Source organism: Neovison vison, chromosome 9 (assembly GCF_020171115.1).
Source record: "Neovison vison isolate M4711 chromosome 9, ASM_NN_V1, whole genome shotgun sequence".
NCBI lineage: Eukaryota > Metazoa > Chordata > Mammalia > Carnivora > Mustelidae > Neogale > Neogale vison.
Window position 1 is genome coordinate 79185498 of NC_058099.1, and position 24682 is coordinate 79210179.

Consider the following 24682-nt stretch of genomic DNA (forward strand, 5'->3'; position numbering starts at 1 on the left):
GAAAGGAAGGGTTTTTTAATTTTATAGATATCTATCTGACTGATCTAGTTTTTCTCATTTTGTACTTCTGGTAACAGGAGCTTTAATCTTTCTTAGTCTAAAAAAAAGATTAATATTTTACCATCTCCTATTATAGAATTGGGAACTTCCATGCCACATAGAAATGTACATTTCTCCATTATTTTCAATGAATATAAATGTGTCTCTGATCTAACAATGCACACATTGCATTCCCTGGGGCTAAAAGTAATTTTTGAGAATTTGAGATCAAATTCATAGGATTTCCTAAGAAGAAATCCATTGTGATCTTAGAACATGATTTGTCTTTTGTTAGAATGTAAGTTTGGGAAAAAGTTGAGTGTGTCCTAGACAGTTCTAAAACAAGTAGTAAATTGAGGCACCTGTATGGCTCAGTCTGTTAAGTGTCTGCCTTTAGCTCAGGTCATGATCCTAGGGTACTGGGATCGAGTCCCATGTCCAATTCCTTGCTCAGCAGGGAGTCTACTTCTCCCTCTCCCTCTGCCTGCTGCTCCCACACTTGTGTTTGCTCTCCCTCTCCTTCTCTGTGTCAAATAAATAAAAAAACTTAAAAAAAAAAGTAGTAAACTAATAAGGGAATACTGACATGATTATTGTTCCAGTACCATCAACATTAAAATGCACACAACTGCCTAATAGTTGTTTATAATTATTCCTAAATTTAAATCCTGCCTCCTTTCCAAAGGCTTTAGGACTTTTTTTTTTATATATAGGTGAACACACAGACACATATGCACACACACAGCTGAGCAGTTTGAAATTATGGTTAAAAAAAAAAGTTTGCTCAGAAACCAGGTAGAGAAACAGGAGAAATAGAACCGGGGTCAAGGTGAGTGAAGACTGAAGTTGGAACTCCTGGCAGGGAAGGCAAAATGGGAAGCACCATAAAAATCATGGCCCTTTTTGCCTTCTGAAACTAGGCCTGGCAATTCTTTATCAAAGGCAAAATTAATACATCCTGAGAAGAATTTGTCACTGGATTCTTCTACAATACTGAGAAACGAAAAACCTTAGCAGTCACACATATCAGCTGATTGCATAAGATTCTGCCTGGTCAGTATTTCCCAATTTAAAAAAAATGCTAAACGAGTCACCTTTGATAGAGTTTCCACATTCTTCCTTCATGCTACCACTATTGCTGTGGGATGACTGCACTTCTTTCCCTGTAAGTTGAAATATTATGTTTTTATTGAATTTGAGGAATTTTCAGAAGCACGAGGTAGAGGATTAGTTTGAAAACAAGGAGATCCTTTGCTAGTGCATTTTGTTAACTTGTGCTGTAAGAACATGTGAGACATGTCCTTCCCTCACTACTTCACATAAAGCATGGTTTGAAAAATCCTTTTGTAAAGGGCCAGAGAATGAATACTTTAGGTTTTATAGGTCAGATGTGCCTATTGCAACTACTCAGCTGTGCCCATCTAGCGTGAAAGTGAAAGCATAGGACTGTGTTCCAATAAAACTTTTTTTATGGACAGTGAGTGTTACAGTAGCACAGAACATACCCTTTCCTTCAGAATATAGCTGGTCTTCAACTTCAGATAGTCTCACCATTCCTCACTATGGTGACAGAATTTTAAAATGTACTTGATGTTCTCAAGTTTAATGCTATCTTTCTCCTTGAGAAACAAAAATACTTAACATAAAGAATTTTCATACACTTACCATGCTTAGAATCTAATCTACTGTCTCCACTCTACATAATTGGGGGTCTTGTCTCTTCACTTTTTTTTTAGGTTGAAGATTCTCCATCTATATGTGCAAAATAAAAGAGACTTTCAAAAGAGACCAAATATTATATGATGCTAATGTTTTCAGGAAAATAGAATTTCTAGTAATAAAGACATTAACAATATACTAAGTTAAATATGCCTAGAAATATTCCCAATTAAAGCAAGATATATATTATTTTTGACTTAAGGGGTAGACAATCAAGGAATAATTGCATGGTACTATGTTGAGATCTTATAAAAAATAATCCATTTTTGTATGTCAAACATCTCTACCCCCCCATAATAAAATAAAAAATGATAAAATTTTAAATATTGGTATTTTCTTGCCAGTTTGTACTATTTGTTTATAATGAATTTAAACTTTTACCTGAGATTCCTAATTGGTAAATTGCAATCTAATTTTGAGTCACTCAGTGTGTTAAGAGAGAATCATATGTCAATTAACTCTGGAAGGAATATTTTCCTTTTATATGCTATATATTTAATTGTATGCACCATGGTTTATATGTAATACAGCAATGCCCAATATTTTATTTCTTTAGAACTTGTATCAGGGCATTGTAGTGACTTCTGGGAAGCCCATATATACCACAGGGTCATGCCCTTTGACTTGAGTCTCTGTAGTAACTATTTCATGCCGAGGACATAGGTGTGCACTGTATGGCAGGTTACCCAGACTCTGGGATGAGGATTCACGTGGACATGGAAGGTAAGGGATGTGGGGCAGGTAGAACAGTCAAGGGAAGGAGGATAAGGAACAGTGCACACTAACATCAAGTCACATCACCCAGTGGGTAACTTTATCTCTGTCCCAATGCTGAAGATTGTACGGGTCAACTCAGAGTTGTTCTACAGCGAGCGCAAGGGGGCTTGACCACCACTACTTTCAGAGATACAAATTGCTCAGTATCTACAGCTAACTAGATGCGCAGGCAAAGTAAACCCGAACAGCCTCAAGGCTGACTGTTGGGCAGAATGCATAGGGGATGGGGCCAAGCAAGGGAGCCTTTGGTACTTGTGCCATGTACAAGTGCCATGGAGCACTTGAATCGGGCAATCTGGTTTGAATCCTAGTTTGAGTAGCTGTGTGATTTTAGTCATAGCACTCAACCTCATATTTAGTTTTCTTATCTCCCAAATTGGGAAGCCTAACTTTGTGAAAGGATATTTAAAGGATGAAATATGATTGCATGGTGGCAAAATAGGGAAAGGATCCTGGGCAGAGGGAATATTGTAAGAAGTACAGTGTCTTAAAAAGAACACTTAGGGGCACTTGGGTGGCTCAGTGGGTTAAGCCTCTGTCTTCAGCTCAGGTCATGGTCCTGGGGTCTTGGGATCAAGCCCCGCATCAGGCTCTCTGCTCAGCAGGAAGCCTGCTTCCCCCTCTTTCTCTGCTTGTCTCTCTGCCTACTTGTGATCTCTGTCTGAAAAAAAAAAAAAAAAAAAAGAATGCTTAATGTTTGGGAAACAATATGGCTGGAGGACAGATCCGCATGTGCAGTAGGTATGGGGGTGCAAATGGGGTCCTATGGGGACACTTAGGAGGAAAGCATAACCTCTTTTTGGAAAGTTAGGGAAATGATACCTAAGTTGAGGTCTAAAACAGGTGAGGGGAATATCAGGTAAATATGGCACACAGAGCTGAAGTGAAAAATAGCCCATCCCACTTCAGACAGAGATGTAGAAAACAAAAAGGGTGTAATATAAAGCCCAACTCAAAGCAAAAAAGGTGTAGTAGATTAAAGATGGTCAAAAATTCTTTACTACTCCTCACATTGAGTGATGGTGACTATTTACCTTTCTTTTGAGTCGGTATTGGCCTTAGTGATTAGCTTGACCAATAGAAGGTGGCTGAACTAACACTGGAGACTTCTGAGGCTAGGTTGTAAGAAGCCTTGCAGCCTTGGCCCAAGACTCTCTGAAAACTCATGGTAGGAGCCCTGAGGCACCATGTAGGAAGTCTAACTGTCCTGAGGGAGGGGTCATGTGAGACCCCTGTGAGACTCCATGAAAGTAAAAGCTGGACTAAAATTTGAAAATTCATCAATAAAATTCATCACATTAACAGGATAATGGAGGGAAAAAACCACTATCCTCTAAATAGATGCTGAAAACATCTAACAAAATCCAAAATCCATCCATGATAAATATTATCAGCAATGCAGGAACAGAGGAGAAATTCCTAAAGCCTATAAAAAGCATCTACAAAAACTCTACTGTTAACTTTACAATCAACAGGGGAAGAGTGAATGATTCCCCCGTGATTAGAAACAAAACAAGGAGTTCTGTTCTTACCACTGTAATTCTACATTGTAGTAGAAGTCCAAACCAGTGCAATAAAGCAAGAAAAAGAAAACACATACAGATGGGAAATGAAGAAGTAAAACTACCCTTTTCTTCCCACAGACGACATGACTGTGTAAGGAGAATATTCTAATAATTCTACCAGATCACTACTAAGTGAGTTGATCAAAGTCTCAGAATATAAGTTTGTCAAAATTCCAAAATCAATTGAATTTTATGTGCTGGAAACAAATAAATGAGGGATACAACATGTTTATTGATAGGCAGACTTAATATTAAGATATCAATTCTCCTAAAACTGATCTACAAGATTCAACATGATCACAATGCCAGACATATAAGTATAAATTTTAAAACTGATCTTAAAATTTATATGGAAATACCTAAGACCAAGGAATATTCAAAACTATTGGAAAAAGAAAAACAAAGCTGTAGAACTTATCCTACTTGATTTTGAGACTTACTATCAAGCAATGTGATCAAGACCATATGGTCTTGGTGAAAGGATAAATGTACAAATCAAGAAGACAGAATAAAAAGTCCAGAAATAGAGCCATACATGTATGGTCATTTGATTTCTGACAAAGGTAATTCAATAGAGAGAAAGGATCCTTTTTTCAATTTCAATCGAACCAACTCTATAGTGTTCTAAACAGTATAAACCCCATTTCACAAACCAGAGCAGAGTTGACATTCCGTACTAACTGTCTATAATTCATGATTTCCCAAAGTCTGATAACTACCAACACGTACACACACACAACAATGCTATATATTGATTACAGAAACAATAGGCAATCAAAGAGGAAGTTCATCTAGATGGATCCATAATGCTGTATTTTCTAAAAAAAAAAAAAAAAACAACTGACAAAATGTTCATATTTGCAATTTTGGGTATATCAGTGTTACATTATTCTTTTCTCTTTTTCCCAGATTTACTTAAAGAGCAAGTAAATCACTATGATGTAAATTTGTGGACACATTCTTTTTTTGTAAAATCTTCAAAATTTTCTTGTAACTTCCTTAGAAACAGCAAGCCATGGCAGATATCCATGAGAGAACTAAGACTCAAGGTCTTGCAGAGGTGCCTATGTTTGAGAAATTTCTGAACCTCCTAATTGGTCCCTCAGTGGTATGCCATTACTAGGTTATCTTGTCCCATCTTAACGGGCTCATTGGATCTCTCTGGGGCAGAGTAACTGGAATGTTAAGTGACTTTGAGGAAGGCTCTTGTACCTGAAAGAAATCCTATAGGGTAGATTACAACAGGCTTCCACTAAAAGCCTTTCCCATTTCACTGAGTGAAGAGGAAATTAGGGGATCATGCTAATTCCCCATTATAGAAAATTGGGTCAATTTATGATATTGGGGCAAAGGAATAATTTCTCATGACTCATTACCCTGGTCATTGGTTTCCTGAAGAATGTTCTTAAGATCACTAACTTGGTGGAAAGCCCTCAGAAATTGAAACAAAAACCAAACCAAACCCAAAGGAAATTTTAGCTTAAGCAAGTATAAACTGTTTTCTTTATCTCATCCAAGAAGGGGCAGAATAGGATTCTTTTCCAAATTTATTTGTGTTTTAGAAGTGTATTAGATCACCTAATATCTTTTCACTGTTTTGAGAAACACACTCTAACAAGATTATCTCTGATTTTTAAAATCCTTGGGTAGCCACAGAGCAAGCTGATCTTTCGCAAAGTCATGCTAATAAATACAGGCAAGCTCTCTTTACCTACCAATTCATTGGCTCTCAAAGGTTGCTCTGTTATCTCCAATTTCTCACTAGCTGTTTCTGGATGCTAGAACAGAAAAGAAATGCTTCCTATTTCTTTCTTCTCCCTCTTTCTTAACAAAATTAGAGACAGATTACACAACCCTGGCCTTCCCCTGAGTATATTGCTGAAGATATTCAGAAGCATTCCTCAGTAACTTGTGAATGGCTTTGCAGAAGCATCTCATGTTTTAGATAAACTGGACGTTCCTTACTCTTTCTATAAATCAATTATTTTCTCACTGATTTACATGACAATTTCAGATGGTTGTCAGTTTGTACTTGTGCCTAATGAATTAGTCTTAAGCTTCATACCTCCTCTTCTGTTTCCCCAAATCTCCTCTGCCATATGCTTAATGCTGTATAAAAAACACTTTAAATATGAAAGGCAACCCACTAGGAACTTCAGAAATCTTTTTATAAGCTCAAGAGTTCCTTCAAAATGTGATTCCTTAATAGAACTGACTAGAAAGTCCAGAAATAAATCCAAATACAGGGAGGAATTGAGTATATGTCAAAAGTGACATTTAAATCCATGGGGAAGGGACAGTTGAATAACCAGTGTTAGAACAACAAGAAAAATCACTGTAATGTTAATTCTACAACTCATACCTGACTCAAACCAAATTCCAGACAGAATAGAACTTTAACTTGAAAAGTAAAACCATGGAAAAAAAAGGGCATTCCTGTGCCTTGTTTACTTGAGCTGACATAATTCATTCTAAGTAACATCTTTGTAACAGGTCACAATGAAATTGTGGAAACTTTGGTAGGAACAGAAGGATCCATCTCTTACTCGAAAGCTGGGAAATGGTTTGGTTAGACAGAAGAGGGGAAAATTAAGTTTAATATTTACATTTTGTGACAATAATAAGGAGCTATTATGTTAATTACATAATCAAAAGGATAGTAGGAGCGCTGATGGAATCTAAAGGGAGAGATATTGGGTATATGAAGTGGGACCAGAAGACTCTGAATGTCCAGATGAAGAGTGAACCCTTGGTTCTTTTTTTATTGGGGAACCTCTGGGAATTTATGAGCTAAGATGTAGGTTTACTTAACCATTATTGCATTTTTGGGCAGATAACTCTTTGTCATGGGAAGCTAGCCCTGTGTATGTCAGGATGCTTTGCAGCATCTCTAGTCTTTACCTACTAGATGTTAATAGCATCTTTCCCTTGACAAATTGTGACAACCAATAATGTCTCCAAACATTGCCAGATGTCTCCTGGGTAACAAAATTACCACAGATTGAGAATAACTGAGCTCTAGGTGACAGAATAATTGGTTTTTAAGAAGGACTGTCCAATTGTAGTTGTGTAGAATGAACAGAAAAAGGTCGGCAGGACAGGAACCTAAGAGAATGTCTTAGAGACTATCCCAGGATTTTAAGTATGATACATTGTTACAATAAGGGCCCCTAATAAAGTACAAGTCCCTCTCTCTGTGATCTTGTATGGTCCCCTCCCACATTGAGGGTATGTTGGCTTGCCTTATTGGCCATGTTGGCTTTGCTGGCCATGTTGGCTTGCCTTGATCAATGGAATATCAGCAACCATGACATAAGCTGAGGCTTGAAATGCATTTGTGTGTTGGGACTTAGCCTCTTGGAACATTGTCCCCATAAAGAAAGCCCATGCTAGCCTCTTGAAGACATATGGTCCCCCTAACAACCAACACCAACTTCAAGAAAGCACTTCTGTCTAAACAGTTAAAAATATTAACTCATCTATTTTGAAAACTACAGATATTTAGTAATTACTAACAGCATAATGATAATAATACTTCAAAAGTTGAGTTGAACAAGTCTATTTCTAAAGCTTTAAGGGCATTATCTAGCTAGCCACTTCTTTCCTTATACGGAAAAATCAATCTTTAGAATAAACAGGAAGGCAAATGAACTCAAAATCAATAACAATTTATATTGCAATAATGATAAAATTCATTTTGATGTGTTAGCTGTCCACTTGCATGGAACGATATTCACTCAGCAATTAGACTGCTAAGATCAGGGACTCTAATGGAATGCCTCTCATAATTTACCAGTTAAATTTATAGATGATAATTATCAGTAATATTTATGAGCATTGACTCTGTTTATTGTACTATTCAAGAATTAACAGTTCCTCAGATGGTTAGCACTTAGTCTTATGTTTAAGAACACCAGCCAGGAGGGATGTCTGTCAAATCCCCTACTTTATTTTAATCATAATTAAAAAAAATCAAAGTAATAAGCAATGAAGAAAATCCAGAATGAGATACAAATGGAAATACAGAGTCGTAACTAAAAGAAATGGCTGTACATAAAAGAAAGTCTAAAACGTGGAGGGAATGGATAATGTAAATAAAGTAAAAAATAACCCAAATGCATTTTCACAGGCTATTAGAATCACTGGAGGGAACATCCGCATAAGTCACATGATAGAGTAAGGAGAGTCTCTTGGAAACAGGGTAAGATTGAAAAAAAGAAAGATCAAAATGATCGAATTTTTAAGATCTAGTACCCAATAAGCAGTCAGTATTAAAGAACCAACAGCACTGCTGAAATAAGTGTTTAAAAACAAAGGGTAACATGAACTTGGACATAAGATTTCCCTAAGATTTATGTAAAAAATTTTAAAAAATCACCCTAGTTTTTAACTATCGCTGCCTGCCAAAGGATTTTGATTACTAATTCTTTCTCAGGTTGTGGAGACAAGGATGGAGAAAAATTATTCGGATGCAGGGATCTGGAAGATCTATGTGATTTCTGATGTGTATTAACCGGTTGGAACTTAATGTTGGGAGGACATGGATTAAGGAAAGCCAGTAAAATCAGAAAATGAGGTGTTCTGGTAAATCTTGTAGATTAGTTTGCAAGAAAACTTGTATATGCAGACGTTTACCAAAGTTCCGCAGTTACAAGAGACTGAAATACTCATAAGGTTAACCAATTTGGGAGTCCTACCCCTATCTTCCTTTGCTCTTTTTGTCCAGGTAGCTTTGCACACTCCTGCTAGCTCTTGGCTTTACCTGAGCAACCAGTGTTTTACTCCAAAGACCCTGGCAAACGCTACCGCTCAAGCCCCGGTTCTGGCCGGGTGTCCCAAGTCCAGGAGGCCCCAACCCGGGCTGGGCCGGCTGGAGCCCGGCACAGAAGAGACAACGGACTCCGGAGGTGTGGGATCCCGAGCCACGCGCCCCTCCTACCTGGCTGGGCGGAGCCAGGCCGAGCGGAAAGTGAGGGCCGCTCCGCCGGGCGCTCAATCTCCGGCGGCCACAGCTGCGCTGTACGCGGAGTCCAGCTCCCGGGCCATAAAGGGCCGCGCGGGACCAGCGTTGGAGCGCCCCGCCCCCGGCCCGCGCAGGCGCCCCACCCCGCCCGGACATTCCTGCAAGCGGCCCAACCAGCTGGACGAGGTCGACTCCCCGCGGCTCCCGGCCGCAGCAGGTGGCCCCGGACTTCCCGCTGTCACCGCTAATCTGGCGGGCCGCGCGCCCCGTTGCGCCCCGGAGCCCTCTGGGCTACCTTCGCCGGGCGTGATGGAGGCGGACGGGGACCGGGAGGAGCTGGCCCACCTGCGCTCGCTCTTCGCTGCCTGCGACGCGAACCGCTCGGGGCGCCTGGAGCGCGAGGAGTTCGGCGCGCTGTGCGCGGAGCTGCGCGTGCGGCCGGCCGACGCCGAGGCCGTGTTCCAGCGGCTAGACGCTGACCGCGACGGCGCCATCACCTTCCAGGAGTTCGCGCGCGGCTTCCGTGGGTCCTGCCGCGGGGGGCGGCACCGAGCCTGGGCTCCTTGGGAGCCCGCGTCTGCCTCAGCCCAGGTGGGACCCGACCCCGAGGACAGCCAAGAGGACGAGGGCGACGGGGACGCGCTGGCAGCCCCCTGGGGTCGGGCGAGCGCCGGCCAGGCTTGGCAGGACTTCCAGGCGCGACTTGGAGACGAGGCCAAATTCATCCCCAGGTGCGTGTGTGGGTTGGCGGGCGGGAGGTGGGGAGGGTGTTACCTGCACTGCTGCGCTGGCGTCTCCCTCTTAACCCTTAGAGTGAGCGGACCTACCGGACCCAGCTCTTCTTTCTGAGTTGCTTTTCTCCATCCAACTATTCCGAGGATATCCCCTAGAGTTGAAGAAAGGGAGTGCGTTCAGAGTCAGGGTTTGGGGAGAAAGTTTCGCTTGCTCACGTTTGAGCCTTGCAAAAGTCACTTTATTAGTTACCGGGGCCGCAGTGAAATCCCCAGCATCAAGAGTTTGTTCCCAGCGCTCTCCAGATCTCATCGCACCATCTAGTAAGCCCCCCACCCCACCCCCCGCCGCATCCCAGAGCTGTGAGCTGCAGATGGTCAAATTGGTGTCCCTGATAAGTAGTAGTTCTTGTATTTGTTGTTTTCCTACAACACAGAAGACGAAACATGTTGGGCATTTGCATTGCTGGACTTACATCCTCATTGATACCTACCATGTATTAGGCATTTTACAGAATTCGTTCATTTAATTTTTGCAACAACCTCGGGATGTGGATTTTCTCATTTCTAATTGGAGAAACTTAGACCCAGAAGTATAGACCCGTAAGACGTTAAGGAACTTGACTGATTAATGAAAGAGCAGGGATTTGATCCCATATGTTGTTGAACTGAAAAACTCTTTTATACAATGGAATAAAATGATAAAGTTATATAATAAATTATCTACTCTGTGGCTCCGACAGAAATGATATCAAGTTACTAACTTAATTCTCAGGGGGAAAGGAAATGCCTGCAGGGCCAGGCATGGAAAGATGCTTAGGTTTTATGCAAGAGTAATTTGTGTCAGTGCTTTCCTCCTGTCCTGGTGTGTCTTGAACTGCTGTATTCACTTCTTCCTCAGACACTCTAAACATGTTAATGCTGTAAAATGTATTCCTGCTCTCTGTTTGGATTATGGTTGAAAGGCAGCTTGCATATCTTAGACATAAAACTCAAAACCACACAGCCCTGGGAGGATCAGTGGTCTTGCTCACCCATCACAGCTTGAACCTGCTGGCTTGGGAGTTCCACCTCCTCCTCCTCCCAGCTCCTCCCTCCTGTTTGGAGAGTAAGGCATGGAGAATGACTCACTGCAAGTATGAGAAGGATGGTGGAGAGAAAGTGGGTGTGATACTCACCTTTTCTATTATTTACAAATGAGTTAAAATACAATCTCTCCACTGCAGAAGTTATAAGCATCACTACAAACTATATTCTTGGAATTATCTTTTATCTGTAACTTGGTTTAGGTCCAACTAATTACAAAAGGCAACAATTTTAAGAATCAGGGAAGGTGAACCCATGCGATGTTTTACACATGAACCTAAACACCTATCTACTTTTCACAGTTGTTAAGTTTTAGCAGCAAATATTTGACACTTAACCTTGAAATGATTAGGATGGTCTTCTTAGTTTAAGTATAGAAACCAGATTTTAATATGACCTGGTTTCTTTATACTACCTGGTTTCATCATGACAATAACAATATCATAATATTGGTGATATTGTTATTATCATGATGCCTTTCCAAACTCTTCAAAGATTATTAAATTTAGTGCACCAGTGTCACCTGGTAGACTTGTATTTTAAGCCACACCCCATTGTGAGTGGAGATTAACAAGTACAATATTTGCCTTCCTGTGCTTGTTCAAGTGGAAAAGAACTAAACTGAGTTGCTTCATCTGATTGTTACCATGGCAGCCAGTAACTGTTTTTGGTAAATTCGATTGCTTCTATTCCACTTCCTCCTACAGCTGTTCACCTTCCCTTCCTCTCATCCGAATGCGGTAAAAATCGTTTATTATCGATAATGCTGTTGGCATTATTTCAGCCAAATTAATTCTGCAGACATTCGTGAGTGCTTATTTTGTGCCAGACACTGCCGTAGGTCCTGCCCTAGGTCCCTGGGGACAAAGAGAAGCATGAGATGTAGTTCATGCCTTCAAGAAGTTTATAGTGTGGGTGAAACATTTCTCAAAAATTTCCCTCAAATAACATTTAAAGATAAGATGGTTATTTGCAAGAAATTCCATTATTTTAAAAAGTTCATATGTTTGTTCATTTTAACTCCACGATACATTGGGACTTATTTTAGTATAAAATATCATGTTTCCCTCCAGTGGGAAAACTGTTTCTCTAGGAACGTGTGCCATTCCATCGGGTGGCTTTTTTTCTCATCTGGCACCCCTGGTGGCTTCTTGTCCAATGCTTATCCAGGGGGTTTTCATGTCCAGGTTGAGAAGATTCATTATCAGATATTAGAATGTTTGGCTCCTATAAGGCAAAATGTGGTAGTGTTGACAGAATTTCCAGTTGTAAGACCAATCAAACTTCTGGTTTAAAAATATTAAGCACGTTTGGGTTAAGCTCCCTAGTCATCAATATTGTGGTCTTAGAGAAGAAATAAGGTTGCACTGTAAAAGGATGAAAATGGTCTCTGGGATGTGTGTCAACTGACTCTTCAGTTGTTTTTTTTTGTAGAAGATTGAAAGACTCCTTCCCCTAAAGGGGAATGTCTTCAGTGGTCAAGCGACTGTTACCCTGAGCTAGGGAGGTGTAAATCTTCTGCCAGGGCAGGATGGCCATCACCACTTCCTGGTGACCTGGAATTAGGTCAGCCAACAGGTGAAACCACAGTGGGCAAGGCAATGGGGTTATAGAAGAGAATTCAGGAAGGAAGATTGTGCAAGGCCAAGAACACTCCATGAAGTGGGGAGAAAATGTTGGGTCAGAGAGAACAGACTTGTAATAACCTAGTCTGGCCAATTCTTTTGTGCCAGGGGTGTTATGAAAGGGAGTTTTGTACCTAGTAGATACTTAATAAATGTGCTCAGTAAATGTTTGCAAAATGAACAGAATAAACTGATGTTCTTTGATTCCTTGATTCATATACTGAGAATGCAGTTCATGGTATGTGTATTTTTTTTCTTTTGTTGATTCTCTCTCTCTCTCTCTCTTTTTTTTTTTTTTTTTAATGTTCTGCTGTAACCTGGTCATGGTGTTCCAAGATTGGCAAGGAAGGAGGGAAATAGAGGGTGTGTGTGTGTGTGTGTGTATAAACATTTTACCAGGGTAGTGGGATGGCAAAACTCTCACCTTTAGGTGGACCTGAAGTTTTTCAGAGTTTTCTCAACTCCATCTTTTGCAGTTGTAAGTATTATTTGTCAATTGATTTCACTTCAATAAATCAAGTTAGAACTGCATGTTTTTCACAAACAGAATCAAGGGGATCCGGCTGGCGCGAGCACTGCCCTGGATTTGTGCATGGACACAGATATGGCCACAGTGGCCAGATCAGGGACAGACCCAGGCTGGTACTTGTAATGTAACAGGCGTTGGTGTGATTGGTGACCTGCCAGGCAGGGCTAGGCTGCCACTGTTGTTCAGACACCAAAATCTATCCCCTCTGGTCTGCTGTATCTCTTAGTTTCTGATTCCCCCCTGCCCCTCCCCCACCACACACACACACACACACACACACACACACACTGTTGAAGGGGAGGCTTTTCTTTTGATCATGTAGAAACTGAATTTAATTGAGAAGAACCAAAACTACCCACCTGTGAGCTGTGTATGGGTTGTCAAAAACAATGTACTTCAGCATATTCATGTAACTGTAGTTACATTCTCCTGTATAAAAATCAGGAGAAAGAACTCAGTGGCTGAACACCAATCCCACTTAAGCAGTACATTTTTAAAACAAGTAGCTACAAGTAGACAGAAGGATATTTTCCACACTGGTCAGGGTTTCTTTTACATTTCCCCCTCTCAGGTTCCCCGTTAGCCCTTTCCAGTCTGATCACCTTTTTCCCTAATAACATGGTTGCTTCATGAAACCCCTTCTTTTCCATGATGTGCTTCATAATATGGGAAGGCAGAAGGCAGATAGAGGCAGAGAAACAGAAACTCAGAGGGCCGGAGATGTGGAGTGGGAGAGGGAGACAGGTGAAGGGAAGGGAAAGACAGAGGTCAATAGACAGATGGACAGATTGGATAGTGCCTCAGTTTCCCCTCTTTTTCCACTGAACGAGTTCATTGCCATAAACAACCTTGAGATGGGGGAGGAAAATCAGCTCTTCTCTATTTGATTTTAGCTCTTGAGTATCCTCAGAATGTGAGAACCTTGGTGCTTTGGATGGTTGTTGTAGTATTTGAAGATACATTTTTCACTCAAGTGGCCAGGAATATTATCTGGTGTTCATCCAAGGAGGCACAGACTTTTTCCAGCCTTGAGGCACAGCAGTGGGTTGGAACCCCAGTCCTGGAAGAGGATTAAGCGTGTTTTTGCCAATGTGTGATATTTACCTCTGGCTCTGGCTTTGGGATCTCTCAGTGTTCTGACCACATTCTTTCCAGAATTCTCTGCTTTTTCTGGGTTCAGAAGTGGGGTCTTTATAGATATATATTTTCTAACTGTTGTTGGTCTGTTGCTTTTCCTTTTTTCTTCTTGAGTATATCCTCTACTCTACTTCTATGTGTCATTACCCCACTGCTGAGTAGAAGAAGCCTGTCTGTTGAGAAGACCACAGCTGTGCCTTGGACCTTATGAGCCTTGCTCCTGGGCTTTGTGGGAGTTTGTACATGGCTTGGCTTTTACAAGCTCTACTTGCTGGTGGTCCCTCTTGGTTTTGATATTTGAATTTTATTTCAAGGAAATGAGTTCAGTTTGGCCTCCTGGCCCCAGAAACATGTTCTGGCCATCCCATCCTTGGAGGATTATCTGTCTGGCTGGATGGTTAGGGGCCCTGCTCAGACTGTGAGGTTCAGTGTTTTGATGTCAGGTTTTTGATAAGAGATGATTTATCCTGCCCTTATGGTGTGGACACAAAGAAAAAGGCTTAAAGTGGGGTATCCTGGGAAGACTGCATTCCAGGAACCACAGACTGTTCTCTTAGCTGGCTTTTAACCTGACGTTTTGATTGACTCCTCTCCTAAATCACTGATCAAACTCATGGTCCTACTACTACTGTCACTCTGAGAATGGAGACATTTTTGCCTGTTTCTTCATTTCTGTCTGGGTTACATAATCTTAACTTCATTTGGAAAATGGAAATAGCTGTATCGCGCTGATTGTCTTGAATGGAGGTTTGGAGGCTGCCAGCAGAAACGGGACCCTGTCGGGGATGAGAAAGAGATTCAAAAGCCTGGGTTTTTTTTCCTTCTAAAATGGTGTATAGAGTATACATTCTTGCTTCCTGGGTAACCTGTTAAAGCTTGGGTAGCTCCCCATTGCAGTATGTAGTTGGACGGGAGAGATGGGAAGAGATCCCTCATCATGGATATTCAGGCTCCTTCTATCTGATGATACTAGTCTTGTATCAGGTTATAAAATAGAAAGTAAACACCATATTCCAGAGGAAAGTTGTCACGGGGGAATATATGTATGACACATGATCTCCTTATTAGTTCCTCAAAAAGGAATTCCATTGCTTCAACTTGTAAATATTGGGGATTTCCCAAATTATAATTGCTTTTGGTCAGAGCAGTTATAAAAGGAGCACAGTGAATTTTGACCCTTAAGAGCTTTGTATGTCTTATAAAAAGATCTACAGATGCAGTAGTTTGAACATGTTTCTTCAGTTCTTTCTCTCATTCACCCAATATGCCTGCCAGCATCCTAGGCACTAGAGAGACTTTGTAGACTTGACCCTGACCTCCAATGAGCATATTGTCTCAGTTTCTTAAGTAGATGGAGTTGATACCTGAAGGACCTGGGATTGCAGTATAATCAATGAAACTATACCTCCTGGTGCATACCCCAGCCTATGCACATTTCTGAGTGGTTCTCAGATCAGGGACTACAGACCTTTTGGGGTCTTTACACGTATACTTGGGAATCTTAGAATACTGTACGTTTTTGTTTTCATTTTGGCAAAATAAAATATAAACTAATTTGCACACATTTGGAATCATGTGGATGACTCGTAGCTTACAGAAACTCCTACGGTCATTGTAGCATTATTCACTATAGCCAAGAGGTGGAAGTAATCTAAGTGCCCACTGACAGATGACTGGATGAAGAAATCGTATATACCTACAATAGAATATCATTCAGCTTTAAGAAATAAGGAACCCTCTTACACTGTTGGTGGGAATGCAAGTTGGTGCAGCCTCTTTGGAGAACAAGGTGAAGATTCCTCAAGAAATTAAAAATAGAGCTTCCCTATGACCCTGCAATTGCACTCCTGGGTATTTACCCCAAAGACACAGATGTCATGAAAAGAAGGGCCATCTGTACCCCGATGTTTATAGCAGCAATGGCCACGGTCGCCAAACTATGGAAAGAACCAAGATGCCCTTCAACGGATGAATGGATAAGGAAGATGTGGTCCATATACACTATGGAGTATTATGCCTCCATCAGAAAGGACGAATACCCAACTTTTGTAGCAACATGGACAGGACTGGAAGAGATTATGCTGAGTGAAATAAGTCAAGCAGAGAGAGTCAATTATCATATGGTTTCACTTAACATTCATAACAAATAGCATGGAGGACAAGGAGCGTTAGAGAGGAGAAGGGAATTTGGGTAAATTGGAAGGGGATGTGAACCATGAGAGACTATGGACTCTGAAAAACAATCTGAGGGGTTTGAAGTGGCGGGGGGGGGGGGGTGGGAGGTTGGGGTACCAGGTGGTGGGTATTATAGAGGGCACGGCTTGCATGGAGCACTGGGTGTGGTGAAAAAATAATGAATACTGTTTTTCTGAAAATAAATAAATTGAAAAAAAAAAAAAAGAAATAAGGAATTCCTACAATAGGCATCATAGATGAACCTTGAAGAATTACACTAAGTGAAATAAGCTAATCACAGAAGGACAAATAATGCATGATTCTATTTATATGAAGTATCCTTAGTAGTCAGACTCTTGGAAGGAGAAGTAAAAAGGTATGTGTAGGGGCAAGGTGAGGAGAGAAAGGGAAGTTGTTGTTTGCTGCGTATAGCTTCTCAGTCATTCACGATGAAAGGAGATTTGCTTTTCAATAATGTGTCAACAGTAGTGTCCTGTAAAAGTTTTGTTAAGAAGGTGGATTTCTGGGGTGCCTGGGGGGCTCAGTGGGTTAAGGACCTCCGCCTTTGGCTCAGGTCATGATCCCAGGGTTCTGGGATTGAGCCCTGAATCGGGCTCTCTGCTCAGTGGAGAGCCTACTTCCTCCTCTCTCTCTCTGCCTGCTTGTGATCTCTGTCTGTCAAATAAATAAATAAAATCTTTTAAAATAAATAAATAAATATAAGAAGGTAGAGTTCCTGTATGTTTCTCACCACAAGATAAAAACTTTAAAGAAATAGGAAATTTTTTTAAGAGATGAGAAATTGAGAAGGTACCAAAGTTCTATGTCTTAGCTTTTGTCTTTTGTTTTTGAGCTGTCCCAAGTACAGGTTCTTTCAAGTTTTGCCCCTTTAATGTACCCTTACTTGTTGTTTGTGGGTAAGCAGGCAGAAACACTTGAGATAATGACACATTCTTTTATTTATTCATTTAAAAGATTTTATTTATTTGAGAGAAAGAGCATGAGCAGGGGGGAGGGGCAGAGGGAGCTGGAGAGACAGACTCCCTACTGAGCAGAAAGCCTGATGTGGATTCTGGGCTCTGTCCCAGGACCCTGAGATCATGACCTGAGCCAAAGGCAGACACTTAACTGAATGAGTCACCCAGGCACCCTGAGATAATGACACATTTTTAAGGGCACCATCCCTACACACAGACACACATATCAAGGGCAACCATTCCCTTCAATTTCAATTTTTTAGAATTTAGTTTTGGGATATTTTATGAGAAGGTTCAACCATGAATGCCCATTGTGATTATTTACAATTATAAAATTATGGAGTGTGTTCAAGTGGCTGTTTTGTTATAGTGATATCTTTGATCGAGAATATTTTTTTAAATGTCTGGATATAAAGCAAAAGACACAAGTGAGTTATTCATTCAAAATCCCACGTGCCAGGGTGAAAGTGTCGCCTGCTATCAGCGGTGTCAGCCACTTCGAAATTCTTGCCTCCACAGACCAGAGTCACAGTCTGCTCTGGGCTGGGCTGGAAGAATTCCAGAAGAGTCACCGGACATTTGCTTAGAATATCCATGCTTGAGGACATTCGTATGTCATATTTTCTGAGAGAAATGTTACAAACCAGTGTTAGTGTTTGTGATGCAAAATACTTTTTCTTTCCCTCCTCAGGGATACATGGCACAGCACATAACTCCGTCTGGCAGATAGTGTTCGCTTGGGTATGTTAACAAATGAATTACAGTGCAGGCATTCTTGCTCGGACATGGTGCATGCATTCCCGAAAAATGTAATATTCTGCAAACACACAGGACATATGAAAAAAAAAAAAAAGGGATGGGGCTGACCACTCAGTATTGTACACCTTTGTAACCAGAGCACTCAAAAAAACAGTAACAATCCTAATAAGGTACTAGGACAATAAAAAAAAAGTCATGTTAGAGTCTTAATAGTCACAGAATATAACAGTCTAGGAATCCCTGTAGATAGTTTTAAAAAATAAAAATACAGGATTTTGTAGTTAATTTTTTTGAAGACAAAGGAAGCTTAATGAGGAAGGTGTGTAGGTTGTGGCTGCTGAGTTATGGGGTGAAGGACAAAATGTATAAAGCTCTGAGAGAACCAAGACAAAGCACGTGGACAGTCTGTGCCAACAGGAAGGCCCCAAGTCAAGTGGACGTTGTGTCCCACACTGTATTCACCTGCTGTCTGCTGCTTCAGCTTTGGGAATGAACTTGCATTTGGTGGCTGTTACTGGGCGGGAGGGGGAGGCACAGCATTAATATGTTGGGAAGTACAAGTTCTACTTTAGCATCACTCACCTATGAGCTAATTAATGCTCTAGGAACACAATTGTGGCAGAGCAGTCCTGGTCTTGAGTACAGATTCATGAGGGCCTAGAGCAAGGAACAAAGCCATGATCTTGAGTGAGGTTGGTTCTGTGTGTATAGATTTGGAGGCTTTATACTGGTCTAAAGGGATAATGCATCACCTTGCTGCTAATAGATTACAGTGAGTAATCTGTCTCCAGGCCAGTGAAAATCTGTCAGTCTGCAAAAGTCTGCCTATCTTTCAGACAGATTGTTACAATCCTAATGAGCCCTGTCAACAATTAAAAATATTATGATCTAGCTGAGCATTTGGGCCTTAAAAAGTGACCTACTCTGCTGAATGACACTTAAAGTTGTTGCTCAGCAACTGAAAAGTAATTCAGTTCTTATTGAATTCAATTTATTCAACTGAGTAAGTTGAATAATCTTCTTTAACTCTTTTAGGCAGTGCTAGCTTGCATATGCTGTGAAGCTGGTAAATTTTTGTGTGTGTTTTTAGCACCGAAGTGTGATGATTCAAATCACCATGTTATTTAGGGTTCCCTAGAGAAACAAACAATAAATTGTGTGTGTGTGTGTGTGTGTGTGAGAGAGAGAGAGAAAAAAAATTACTTTAAGGAGTTGGCTTATTGATTGTGGAGGCAGGCAAGTCCCAGCTCTGCATGGGGTAGACCAGGAGGCTGGAGACCAGGGAAGAGTCAGCGTGGCCCCGGAGTGTGATGGCAGTCTGCTGGCAGAATGCCTTCTTCCTTGGCAGAGGTCAGTCTTTATCTTACTGTCTTCAGGTAATGGGGTGAGCCGTGCCCACATTATGGAGGGTAATGTACTTTACACAGAGTCTACTGATTTAAATGCTACTCTGATTTACGAAACACCTTCACAGCAATATCTGGACGTGTATGACGGATACTTGAGAACCGTAGCCTCACCAAGTCGACACAGAAGATGGACCACAGCCACTAAGAAACTTTTTCAGATATTCTCAGTTTTTGAGATTATCTGTGTCTTGGGAATCAGTTTTGAAAAGAGCAAAAAGCATTTTTTAAATGCTTCTAGGCTGTAAAATATGTACCAAAAAATCTTTCAGTTATTTATCAGAATCTAGAAAGATCCCTGTACATCTCTTGTACCCCCTTTCCAAATGCCAAAACACTACAAAACAACCACATTTCTGTGGCAACTTTAATGTTACTGTCATTTTTCTACCGGCCAAGGAAAGGCTTGCCCTCCATGTATTTATGGCTCTGATATGGACCCTGAAGAAATGAGCTTATTTTTCTTTTCTTTTTAAAAAATATTTATTCATCCATTTTAGAGAGAGTGGGAGAGAGTGTATACATGATCGAGGGGAGGGACAGAGGGAGCTGAGGGTGAGAAGTAGACTCTGCGCTGTATGGGGAGCCTGATGTGGGGCTCAACCCCAAGATTCTGAGATTCTGACCTGAGCTGAAACTAAGAGTCAGATGCTTTATCTCCTGAGCCACCCAGCTACCCCCAAATGGGCTTATTTTTAAAGCTCATCTCTACCCCCTCCCTCCTTACCCTGCAGTCCCACTCTTTATCTCAGTATCTCTAAGTCTGAACTGAGCAGTTGACAGAAAAGGCATTTTGGATTGAAGCAGCCTTTGCCCTGTGGCAAGCTATGCCAGCCTTGCACACTGCAGCCCTTGCCTGAGCAAACCATCCCTTGCTTGCTCACTTCTTTCTTCCTTCTCCTCCTTCTCCCTCATCCCCACCCTCCCTCCTGCAAATGCTGTGAGAAAGACATTATGCCAAGAAGTCCAAAGGCTGAAGTTTTAATGAGAAACAGTAGGAAATTCCTTAGAGCAGGTACATGTTCTTTCTTTACCATTTCCAACCACTAGTTTTGGTTCCTGAGTTGGTAGTTGCTACCAAGGATGCAATTTAAGAGGCATAGGGAAGCCCGGATGTGTTCCACCAGATAGAGGTCTTAAAATTCAGCCATAAGAATGCCAGTGGTTCCATGCTCATATTCTTAGAATGAGGCATTTTTTAGTTCATCAGCAGACATTGCTTTTAAATCCCATCTTTTCTCAGGTATTGCTGTTCAAGGGCCTCAGACTGCAGCATTGGCAGCACCTGGTAGTGGTTCTAGAACTGCAGACTCCTAAGCCCCATCATAAACCTGCGGAAGGACCTGTATTTTAACAAGGTCCCTCGGTGATTTGTGCATGTTTTTAAGTTTGCCAGGGAAATGAGAAGTGATGGTGTGGGACATGGCCACGTTAGGCTGGGAGTTCAGTATGAAAAGATAAAAAAGATCCAGAAAGAGCATGTTGAAGACGGAGAAGGTAGCAAAGCTGAACTTCACGTACTCCAGAATTCTGCCTTGGGTTGCCTTTGGTTGTTTGAAATCTGAGTTGTGAAGCATTCATGACTGAATTTACCCTGAAGATAAGTAACTGATAGTTCACCAAGGATATGGGTGTATTTGGTGAATGTAATTTTCAAAGTCAGACAGAGCACAGTGCACTGTACATAGAGGGGCTCAGTGTATTTACCCTCCTGTCCCCAACCATATGTTCATGAGCTTGGAATTGTACATCTGTCATTTCCATTGCTGTAGTATATCCGTCTGTGTGAAGATACGACAGTTAACCCATTTCTTTACTAATGGTCATTTGGGAAATTTCTGCATTGTGGCCATTACTCCTAAAATGAGCAGCCTGCCCCATGTCTTTTGGTAAATGGATGGACACATACAGTGCATTGCCTTTAATAATTTCAAAATAATTTAAGATTTTCTCGCTAACTCATGGTCATGATCGTGAAGCTTTCATCTTGGGCTGTAGTATAGTGATACCCCATGTTTGCAAAGATGGTCATTCAGCTTGGCTTTTTGGGTTCCTACATGTATTTTCTGTTCTTGCTATAAGGTTGCTTAGTTTTATTTCATTATTGTCAGTTCTTCCTTCCTTCCTGGGTACCAAAGCACCTTCCTTGTCTGCCAAAGATACACAAAGCACATGATCCCATATTTTAGAATAGTGTTTTCAACCCCCTACAGGGTTATTCCTGTACCCACAGGTTATTCCTGTACTGAGCAGGGGTGTCTCAGAGGCTGCTTTTCATTCTTTTTTGCTTTTCAGCCTTCTTTTGGATTCTTCGTGCCAGATCTCTGAATTTTAGGTGACTGGGGTACTGCTGCCATTTTGAAATCATTGTCATTATTTTTTTTTTAGTCTTAATAATTTTTATTCCTGTGTTAACCTCTTTTCCTGTCTGCTCATTTCAAAAGTTCCTCAAAGTAGACATGATAGTTCTAAATTATCTTTGTAGAAATTATGCCACTTAGATAAGCATGAACATTCAATTATATTATTATGAATACATGTGAGCAGTAGGTGTCTAGCCAAGAGTGGGTGTGGGCTTATGCTTGGATGAACCCATGGGAGTCTGGCAAGATGTGAGCTTGCACCTGTCTCATTGGCCCCCCAGCCCAACAGATGGTCACTGAAATTATTTGTAATGCTTTTTTTATGAGTCTTAAGGAAATGCTACAAAAACTATTCATTGAGGTAAACAGATACTGTAGCTTTATGGCTTCTCCTTGTCCACTCAAATGAATTATTATAATAACTCTATTACAGCTCCTTCTTTAGTATTTGGGTTGAAAGCAACCATTCAACATTTATTTCCATTTTGTCTCTGGGTTTTGGACCAGTTGCACTGCCCAGAGGGGATGTTATCCACACAGATGAGAACGGAGGTTGGTTCAGGCCACAGGGAACCAGAAGGGCAACTAGGGGGGAATAAAGATTTGGGATGAAAAATATAAACTGAGATAAATGTAAATGTAAATACATAGCGCATTGAAATTCCTTTTTCTTTTTCTTTTTTTTTTCTTTTTTTTTTAATATGATGAAGGGGTGAGTTAAGTTGATGACTCAATTAAGAGACCAGTTTTTCTTTTCTCAGCTCTCAGGAGGGGTTAAGGTCAGATTCCTTCAGGAGCTAGTGTTTGCATATCTGAAGGTAGTTTGCTCTTTTAGTGGGCTGCAGCTCTGGGAACTCAAAAGTGGATTAGTTTTCAGGACAGCTGCTCTTGGTATGAAGTGAGAAAGTCAGGTGTTAATAGGATTTTTGGCCACCTTCTTTTTTTAAATTACATTCCAGAAAATCACCCTTCGGTTGTTGAGAGGATCAAATGAAAAAGTAATTAAACTTTCCTGCTGGGTACTGGGAAAGCAATGAAGTGGACAGTAGATGAGCAATGAAGTGTCGCTCAGGAAGCTTCTCCCTTGTGGAAAATATGCCCCAGGTGCCAGTGAATGAGACCAGGGGTCTCTCATAAGGTTTTAACTGTTGAAATGTCGAATTGATGATGTCAACAACATTTTACTTTCAAGCATTCTAGAAAATTTGTAAGGATAGCTAATTTGACTTTAGTTTGGTCTTTTTGATCCAGCACTGCGGAAAACAGAGACTGGAAAGCCATTATCGATTTATCTTTATGTTTGACGGTTAGGTGGGAAGGGAGATAGGTAAAATTCAATGAGTCTTTAAAAACAGTAGATTAAAAAAATCTTTGATATGCTTTTTGTGCAGGAACTCAACAAACACTACCATATGTACAAATAGTTTTAATTTAAGTTAGTTCGAGGATGCCGTGGAAAAACTCTCTCATTTAATTACATGATCTTTCAGAGCAAACTCTTATAACCCTCAAGAGAGGTTTTTAAGAAGGCCAGAGCAGGCTGGTATGATCTGCAATAGTATCATCCACACTCCCGCATAAAGTCAAAATTCAGCTGTTGAAGAAAATGTGACTATAGCTTAGGCACCAAACAGTTATCTTTCCATGATATCTATAATAATTTAGCATTAAATGCCAACCAATCAATAATCAGTAGTAGGTTTTTTCAATACCTATTATATACAAATTCAAAAAAATAGTTTGCTACAGAGTTCAGAGGTAGGTTGCATTTATATCCCAGAATATACTAATTTTAGTAGAGAAAAATGTGCTTCTTAGTGGTACTCATGATTCTGTGCAATATTAAGAAGTCTTTTGGGGATTTTTTAAAAAGACAGGCAAATCCTTATCTTTTATAGAGGCTGGTTGTGGGTTGTCTGTTTAACACAATATTTTAAATCTGTGTTGACCTACATAAAATCCTGCAATTTAATCTGTGCCTTAAGGACTCACATGTATATCATAATGTTTAGAAACTGAAACGTACATATTCCTCTGTTACAAATGCATCCTTCTTTATTATTGAGGAAATACATTCAGGATTCACAGCATTAGTTCAACCATTCAGCTGGAGTTGCGATTTCAGCAGCCTCAGTGAACACTCTGGCCGGTAGAGTTCAGATGTGCTTTCTGGAATGCCCTGCTTTCTCAGTGTTCAGAACGGGATTGGCCCCTCTCAGCTTGGCTGTCAGATTTCCCACAGTTAGTCTTGTTCCCGACCCTGACCAACAAAGTTCATCGGCTCCGTCCTCACCACGGCCTTCCTTGGCCAGCTCAGATCCAGCATAGAGCTCCACCCGTTCTGCTTCGGCGCCCACTGAGCCCTCCTTCCCTAGGCTCTGTCCTCCTTCATTTATGCAGGATCCTGTCGGGTCAGATTTCTAGTGCTGCAAGGGATATGGAGGCTGATACGTAACTGGGAAGGTAAGCATCCGCAGAACACTCAGTACACAGAGCTTCAGATTCAGTGTGGCAGGAGATCTGAAGGGGAAGATTTCTTCTGGTTGGAACAGTCAGGGCAGGCTTCAAGCAGGCTCCTAGGCAGCTTTGGGGAGACCCTTGACTGATGTGTAGGGTTTGGTTTCTGGACAGGAAATACAAAAGGCTGTGATTTTGATCAGAGACCAGTATTGAACTGTAATTCATCCAGGAGGAGGTGAAGGTGTTTTCCCATGACATATTTGATCTGAACAATGTCTCCTTTGTTGAAAATATATGTATTATGTGTTGCACACTATGCAAACTATTGGGGGACAGTGAGCACCTAAGAGTGCTTAGAATATGAGGAGGTT

At 41.0% G+C, this 24682-nt stretch overlaps 1 protein-coding gene across 1 annotated transcript in view; it reads left to right on the top strand.

The window, feature by feature from the left end:
* The first annotated feature begins 9372 nt into the window (after nucleotides 1-9372).
* Nucleotides 9373-24682, top strand: part of LOC122917667 (ras and EF-hand domain-containing protein) — a 73650-nt gene continuing 58340 nt past the window's right edge. The window contains exon 1 of the mRNA XM_044265824.1: nucleotides 9373-9794. Within this exon, the coding sequence (XP_044121759.1) occupies nucleotides 9373-9794 (422 nt within the window). The remainder of the gene's footprint in view (nucleotides 9795-24682) is intronic.